The sequence below is a fragment of the Hypanus sabinus genome, chromosome 1, assembly GCF_030144855.1.
Source record: "Hypanus sabinus isolate sHypSab1 chromosome 1, sHypSab1.hap1, whole genome shotgun sequence".
NCBI lineage: Eukaryota > Metazoa > Chordata > Chondrichthyes > Myliobatiformes > Dasyatidae > Hypanus > Hypanus sabinus.
In genome coordinates this window covers 162,259,749-162,268,850 of record NC_082706.1, presented here as the reverse complement: position 1 = coordinate 162,268,850, position 9,102 = coordinate 162,259,749, and the positions used below count along the sequence as shown (strand labels likewise).

At 39.5% G+C, this 9,102-nt stretch overlaps 1 protein-coding gene across 1 annotated transcript in view; it reads left to right on the top strand.

The window, feature by feature from the left end:
• Positions 1 to 715: 715 nt before the first annotated feature.
• Positions 716 to 9,102, top strand: part of kcnq3 (potassium voltage-gated channel, KQT-like subfamily, member 3) — a 352,587-nt gene continuing 344,200 nt past the window's right edge. The window contains exon 1 of the mRNA XM_059991102.1: positions 716 to 1,029. Coding sequence (XP_059847085.1) covers positions 716 to 1,029 — 314 coding nt within the window. The remainder of the gene's footprint in view (positions 1,030 to 9,102) is intronic.

The window sequence follows — 9,102 nt, the reverse complement described above, 5'->3', positions numbered from 1 at the left end:
TTGACGGGCTGAATGGTCTCTTGCGGCGTGAGATCATAAGCCAGGAACAAGTGCATATTAAATGACTGAATGGCGTGGAATGGTTAGTATTTTTCACTCTGTATGAGAAAGCACGCTGGGGTGAAATTAGAGAAGTGCGTTAGGACAGGGTTGATGTGTATTACAGTCAGAAATAGACATCCCCATTTGAAATCTTTCCTTTCATAATGTGTTTTTTTAAAAAAAATAGAAATTAAACACAAAAAAATGTTGCCCTTAAAAATGTCTGTACAGTATTAAGATCTGCAAAAAGTGGTCCAGTATTTCCGAGTGATGCATATTGTAATGCAGGTCACGTGCTGGCGTGTGGCGAGCATATCGAACTGAACCTGCTCTCCGCTTCCTTCATTTGTTAGTATTGCTTCCTTTCTGGAAAACCCTCCCAACAAATCCACATGCATGTCTCGCCACTAACACTGCAAACATTCATTCACTCTCAGCCTCTCTTCGGGGCTACATCAGATATCACAACAGGTTAAAAAAAAGAATCAAGCGAGGGGCGTGATGCTCACCACCCGACCCGATTAAAAGGATATACCGAGGTCTCTCCACACCCCAAAGATGCTGATGGGACCTCTTCATTTCCACTCTGTGCTCTGTTTGCAAGCCATGGCATTTGCCTTCTGCGCACTTGGTGCCACCCTGCCTACAGTGAGCATTGGAGTGCCTACTGACCATGGGGCTCAAGTCCAGGAATGGTGATGGCTCTGGCTCAGGCAAGAAGCTGCGGGTGGGTTTCGCAGCTGACCCCGAACCTGGGGTGGGGGGACTGGGGCTGAGCTCCGGGGGAGACCGCGACGGCGCTCTGCTTCTGGAAGGACGGAGTAAAGAGGACAGCAGAGCTGGAGCCAAGCAAAGTCTGAGCCTGCTAACCAAACCGCTGAGCAGCCGGCCAAGCAAGCGGAAAGCAACCTACAGAAAACTGCAGAACTTTATCTACGATGCGCTGGAAAGACCCGGAGGATGGGCTCTGGTCTATCACGCCTTCGTGTAAGTACTCGATGCGATCTCCCTTCGCAATTTCAGCTTGGATTTATTTAGATACACAGCGGGGCGATTTGCTTCTTGCTTTGCTGTGTGGAACTGCATTAACCGTACCTCGCTTTGTCTAACCCCAATAATGACACAGAACGGCATTTCTGTTACTCTTCGTCTGTCAGGCACAAGCGGTAACAGCCGTTGTCTGCCGTTGATAATCAACATTCATGACCATTTATGTCGTTGAGTATGCTTCTGTATTTTTAAACAGTATTAACTGCAGAAAATCTATTTTGAATCGCGATATTCTCCGTGCAATTATTTCAGGCATATTACCGTACGAGTACAGGTAAAAAAAAATTTTAAAGCGTTTTCTGCTTTGTTGATGGACTCATTGCGCGATCCTGCCATAGAGCCACACCTACATGCGATTTAGGAAATTGCCTACTAGTATGCAATCAGTGCATGTTTTTAAGGAAGCATTTCGGCTCAAATCATCCTTGGCGGTTGCAGAATAAGCCACCGAATTGTTATACATATTCCTGAGCTGGAGTTCAAATCCTGTCTGAAGCTGTGACGTGATTCCCTAGTGTTATCAGGCTTATTCCAGACAGCAATGACTTTACCACGTTTTATTGGTACTTCAAAATCTACACCCACTCATGAAATGATTCCCTATGGAGAAATGCTATAGGCCAATTAGTAAAAACAGTTCGCATTATTTATAAATGCCATCTTTTCAAAAACAAATCCATATTCTATTTCACTTGATAATTACTTCTCCACTTTCTGATAGCAAAGGCTGGTGGGTGGTGTGAAGAGATAGGATGTTTGCTTCTTAAACGGGCTGCACTTGGTCCAGAGTAAAATTTTCACAGCTTTACATCACCCTTCATGGTTGGAGTGCAAGAAACATTCTGTCCTATATCTTTCCCCGGTAATTATTGCAATGGAAGGATAAGTCCTTCAATATTGTAGTTTGTTAAACCCATTGGAATACATGAGTTTGAACTTGTATAGTGACCGTCAAAATATGGTCAAAAATGTAATGGACCAATAGATATTGGTGAGTGTTTTAGGAGCTCAATGTAACTTTCTTGAGTAGTCAACAGAATGATTCTATTACATATGCTAATGAATAATCAAAAATAAAGAAACATTGCGCAAAATATTGTATTCTATGTATTTATTAAATACTTCAAAGTCGTAATGCTAACAGTGTGAAGTAATAATCTTATTCTGTAAATTGAGAAAAAGTTAGTGAAGATACCATTAATATACAAGTTGGAAATAGAGTTCATGGGCTGTCACTTGTTACAGCCCTTGCCTCACCTGGAATATGACCATTTGCACACCTTGTAATACATCTTTATGTAGAATTGAACAGACACATCTTTGCTCTATTAATCCCAGGGATGGAGGTGACCTCTTATGTTCGTTTAAGAGAAAGTACCCTTCCGTACTACAAGTGTCAGACCATACAGCACAATTTCAGTGTCCTTACAGGCTAACAAATTTGCATTGGTATATCAATGGAGTAGATTTCAATTGACTGTGGAGCCGTCAACTATTGCTGAAGGTACTAAAGCCTCACGGTAGATTTTTTAATTGTCTCCTTGTCTAAATTGACGTATTTGAATTCACAGCTACTGTTGTTTTAGCTTTAACCGTTCTCCTTCCTATTTTTGTGTTATTGCATATTATTTTGTAATTTTTCTCTATTATTCTCAAATTATGGTGACCTAACAGTTAAGTCCAATCCATTGTATAAATAAAATACATCAGGAATAACTTTGCAAAATTTCCTGTAGTCTGACAGGAGCACCAAATCTCTTTATTTGCCTGAATTTTCAGGATTTGGTTATACATCTTTTTTATGGAACTTTATCAAAACCAATTTAAAAATAATTGCATAATGTAGCATCAGACTTTTCAATTCTTCCAGAAACAAATACTCTAATAAATAGCTGTTTTTGGAAGTTGACTTATTCTTAATACTTTTTTTAGGCTGTTCCTTTCCAACAGATTCTCCTGCTTTGATTTAATTTGTGCTCTTAGTCTTCTAGTAGAGATCAAATTAAATTTTCCTTTTTAATTATATGTTAAGGTTGACCAATATTGTTGCCTTTGGACCACAAAGTCTAATCGCTGTGGGTAAACAAAACCTGACGTGATGGAGATATTTTTGGGTGTGTTGATGCATCCTCAAATATATTATTTACATATAAATAAGTTTGCAGTAAAGTAGCTTGCATTCAATTCTGGGGTGCATCAGCACACCCAAAAATTTTAATGTGATGATAACATATTTACTACATATTCTATAATACCTTTTAGCAGCTTGCTTTTTTTCCCAGTCTCCTTTATTTCGGTCAGTACAAAATCAAAGCACTAGAGTATTAGAAATATGTTCAAGTTCTTTTAATACCTAAAGGAAATATTTTTGCAGTGTGTAACAATTTTCATTTTAATGGCACCTCCACACATTCTCCAGCATTCTACATTGCATATTTTTTTAACTTAATTTCTTCATTTATTTTCACCTACAAAGATATTTTTCATTTTCCTCTTTAATCAGTACTTGTATATTCATGTATATTTTCAAAGGTTCTTCACTATTATTTGAATGCTATGACATCATACGGTCTTGTGGTATTTGGCCTATTAAAATAGTATAGGTAAATTCAATATAGATTTAAGAACTTTCTTTTACAGTCTACAGCATGGAATAGGCTCATCAACTTTGACTGTTGCCCAGCAGGCTAGTCTTATCTGCCCATGTTTGGCCCAGACCTCTAAAACACTACTATCTATGAACTTATCTAGATGCCTTTTATTAATGTTAATGTGTCCAGCTCAACTACTGTTTCTTGCAGCTCATTCCAAAAATGCATCCCCTTTTGCATGAAGAAGCTGACCCTGATGCCCCCTTAAATTTCTCACCTTTGACCTTAAACCTATGTCTGCTTCTTTTAAGCACCCCTTCCCGGGAAAAATGATAATATGCTTTCGCCTGTCCATACAGCTCATGATCGTGTATACATCTATTGATAACCTCTCAAACTCCTACATTCCAGGGAATAAAGTCCTAATCTACACAACTTCTCCTGAAGTTCAGGTCCCCAATTCCAGGTAACATTCTGGTAGATTTGCACTCTTGCTAGTTCAATAAGATTTTTCCTATGACAGGGCAAATACATACATTTCTATGTGGCCTCATCTACATCTCATAACTCCAGTGTTACTTCCCATCTCCTATACATAATGGCCTGATAATAGTCTAGCACGCCAAATGCCACTTTCACCATCCAATCTACTTGTGATGTCACTTCAGTGAACTGTACAGATGACTCCTAGGTTACACTCTTCCACAGCACTCCCCAGGGCCCTATCATTCACTGTATAAGTCTTAGCCTGGTTTAATCTCCCAGAACACAATACTTCATATTTTTCTGGATTGAAAACAATCTGCCAGTCCTTAACTCGTATACCTAACTGATCATGATCCCTGATAATTTTTGTAAGTTTCTGCACTATCTACGTCACCTATTTTAGTCTCAATGCAAGCCTACTAACCATGTCCTGTATATTCACATTTAAATTATCTTTATAGATTACAAACAACAGAGGTCCCAGCACTGACCCTTGTGACACACTACTAAACACTGGCCTCCTGTACAAGAAAAAACTACTTCCTACTGCTCAGCCAATTATGAATCTTTTCAGCTATCTCCATCTGGATCCTTTGCGATCTAAACCTTTGGACTAGAACACTTTGTGGGACCGTGTCAAAGTCGTTGCTAAAATCCATGTAGACAACATCCACTGTTCTTTCTTTATGTACCTTCTTGGTTGCCTTCTTGGAGTATTCCAAGTGATTTATCGGACATGACTTCCCGTGCACAAAGCTGTGTTAACTGTCTCAGATCAGACCATCTCTCTCTAAATGTCTCATATCACACCGTCTGTCTTTAAATCTCCCTCAGAAACCCCTGCAGTAATTTATCTGCCCCTGATGTCAGACTCAGTGTCGTGTCCTGGCTTGTTTTTACCTACCTTTCGTAAACAATGATACCACTTTAGCCACTCTCCAGTCCTCCAGAGCCTCCTCTGTGGCCAAGGATGAAGCAAGTATCCCACAGTTTCCCTAGTTTCCCCCAAGGTTCAAGAATGCACCAGATCAGGCCCCAGTGATCTATCCACCTTAATGAACTTTATGGACTCCAATACCTCCTCCCGGCTAATCCTTCTGTTGTTCAAGACAACATCTCTCATTTCACAAACAAGAGAAAATCTGCAGATGCTGGAAATCCGAACAAGACACCCAAAATGCTAGAGGAGCTCAGCAGGGCAGGCAGCATCTATGAAAAAAAATACTGTCAACGTTTTGGGTCGAAACCCTTCGAGAGGATTGGAGAAACAAAGCTGAAGCAAAGCTCACTTCTCCTGTTTTCTCAGCTTCTGTTGTTTAAAAACTGAGCAGATATGATCATTAAAAATCTCATTTATTTCCTTTGGTTCCAGACACAAGTAGCTATGCTGATCTTTAAGGGGTTCCATTCTCTCCCTTGCACCCTTTTACTCCTGATATATTGTGCCTAAAGAATCTCTTGGGATTTTGCCTCACCTTGCTTGCTAGATCCCCCTCATATCCTTTATTTTTGCCTACCTAGCTTCTCTGTTAAGTGCACTCCTGCACTTATTGTCGGTATCCAGAGATTTACTAGTTCCAAATTGCTTATGCACAATGTATGCCTGCTTCTTTTTCTTAATCAGAACTTCACTAGTCAATCAGTATTCCCGTTAGCCTTGTTCTTCACTCTAACAGGAGCATGCAGGCAAGGAACTCTTGATGTTATACTTTTAAGGGCTTCCCACTTGGCTCCTTTCCTTGCAAATAATCTTGCCTAGACAACCACAGCAAGATCATGCCGAATGGCTCCAAAATTTGCTCTGCCCCAGTTCAGGGCCTTTCTTTCTCATTGCCTTAGAAAATATGAGTTGATCGTAAGCAAAAAAAAAACATTGCTGTGTTTATCATATATTTCATGTTTGAATATTTTTGAATATAATAAATAGTTTCAATAGTGCCTTACACTTCTACATAGAGCATTCTGTCGCATGAAAGCAGTACTGTATCGGGGATCCCCACCTCCCAGGTCCTGCTCTCTTCTCATTGCTGCCCTCAGAAAGAAGGTACAGGCGCTTCAAGACTCTCACTACCAGGTTTAGGAACAGTTATTACCCCTCAACCATCAGGCTCTTGAACCAGTGGGGATAACTTTATTTAACATCACATGCCCCATCACTGAACTGTTCCCATAAACTATGGACTCACTTTCAAGGACTCTTCATTTCACATTCTTGATATATATATATATAATTTTCTCATTTATATTTGCAGTTTGTTGTATTTTGCACATTGTTTGTTTGTCCACCCTGTCGGGTGCGGTCTTTCATTGATTCTATTATGGTTCTTGGATTTACTGAGTATGCCCGCAAGAAAATAATTTCAGTGTTGTATGAGGTGACGTCTAAATACTTTGAATATAAATTTACTTTGAACTTTGAACTTATTTATCTATCTATCATTATTTCTTTCTTTTTGTATTTCCACAGTTTGTTGTCTTTTGCACGTTGGTTCAATGCCCAAGTTGGTGCGGTCTTCCATTGATTTTATTATGGTTATTATTCTATTATGGATTTATTAGATTGCCCACAAGAAAATGAATCTCTGGGGTATATGGTGACGTATATGTACTTTGATAATAAATTTATTGTGAATTTTAATAGGAGAAGCAACTAGAAATTATTGCTGTATTTCAAAGAAACTGATACCTTTTTGATTCCATCATCCCTAGCAGTGGAGTTAATTCTCTTGTTCATCTACACTGTGGTGTGGAGGAATGTTTATAATTCTCCAACCTTGGGGGCTTTATTCTTTATTGTGTAGTTAATTACTGAATTTTCATTTGCAGAACTCCAATATTAGTCTTTGGGGATGGTTCCATTTCTGTCTGTTCTATTGCACTCTCTTTTTGTACATTACTTGTGATAACCCTAGTCTTGATGCATGAATTGCAGTGTTTCCTCTGACATCCTTGCTTGTTTCTTCAGAAACATCGGTCTATTCTCTTCCTGAGGAATCAATTATTGTTACTCGATGTCTGCAGTTTGCATCTCTTTAGTGAATGCTCCCTTCACACTTCTATAATCTTTTGCTGATGTTTTTATTCCACCAGGCTTATCAGTGTTTATAATTCTGCTCCATTCAGTGTTCATATCAAATCTGATATACTGTAAATTTAATTTTAAAAATTATTCTAATTTCTTTTCCATTAGGAAAATTGCTTTGGGAAGTCACTGAATTGAGAGTATTTTTAGGAACCAGATCCAGCAGCTTTGTATATTACTCAATAACTTTGTACAGATTAAGTGATGTATTTAGTTACAGCTTGTTAAAAGATAAGTTGGATTAATGTTTTTCTAAATTTCATGTTTTAAAACACAAAACAGTATAGCGCAGTACAGGTCCTTTGACCCATGATGTTGTGCCGACCTATGCATGAGAAATCTAACATAGCCTATAACCCTCTATTCTTTTTACATCTATGTGCCTATCTCAGAGTATTTATTGTGTCTGCCTCTGCCATCACCCCTGGCAGTGCATCCCAGTCATCTACCACTCGGTGGTTTTAAGAAAAACTTGCCTCTGACTTACCCCTAAAAATTCCTTTGCTCACCTTAAACAGATGTCCTCTGGTATTGGCCATTCCTGCCCTTGGAAAAAGATCCTGGCTATCAACTCTATCTATGCTTTTGATAATTTTATACACCACTATCAAGTTGCCTCTGTTACTCCAAAGACAATAGCCCTAGCTTACTCAACTTGCTCTCCAATCCAGACAGCATCCTGGTAAATTTCCACTCCATCCTCTCTAAAACTTCTACATCTTTCTTATAACGAGGTAACCAGAACTGAACACAATACTCCCAAGTATGGTCTGCCCAGAGTTTTACAGAGCTGCAAGAAACTGGATGAGCCTTCCATGAGGAACCTTTTCAAACACCTTAGTAAACTTCATGTACACCTGAACCTCTATACCTCCCTCTGCAATTAGAGCCTCAACTTTCTAACCAGAAGACCAGAATCTGTGTGGATTGGAAATAACATCTCCACCTTGCTGACAATCAACACTGTACACCTCTGGGGTGTGTGCTTAGCCTACAACTCCACTCTCTCTGCACCTGTGACTGTGTGGCTAGGCACAGCTCAAATGCCATCTTTAAATCTGCTGATGATACAACTATTGTTTGTAGAATTTCAGATGGTGATGAAAGGGCGTACAGAAGTGAAGTGAAAAGAGTGAACAACTTCAAGTTCCTAGGTGTCAATATCCCTAAGGATCTATCCTGGACCCAACATATCAATCCAGCTACAAAGAAGGCACAACAGTAGCTATATTTTATTAGGAGTTAGAGGAGATTTGGTATGTTACCAAAGACACTTGCAAATTTCTACGGATGTACCATGCAGAGCATTCCAACTGGCTGCATCGCCATCTGGTATGACGGTGGGGAGCTACTGCACAGGATCAAAATAAACTGCAGAGAGCTGTAAGCTTAGTCAGGTCCATCATGGGTACTAGCTTCCTAGTATCCAGGACATCTTCAAGGAGCCATGCATCAAAAAGGCAGCATCTGTGACATCACCCAGTTCATGTCTTTTTTTCCTTTGCTATAATCAGGAAGGAGGTACAGAAATCTGAAGGCACACACTCAATGATTCAGGAACAGCTTCTACCTCTCTGCCATCTGATTTCTGAATGGACCTTGAACCCATGAACCATACCTAACTATTTCTTTTTATTTGTAAAGAAACGGCTTTTGTTAAAAAAACTGAAGATTCATCTCGGCTACTAAGAAAGTACAGAGGAATGTCTGTAGCCAAAGCCCTGGAAACTGCCAAGTAACGGTTAACAGCTCTGGCTACCAGACTACAGAGGTACACAAAAGGCACAGAGGCCAAGCGAATAAATTCACTCTTCTCCAAAGAACCAGGAAAACTATTTGCAGAGTTCCAGA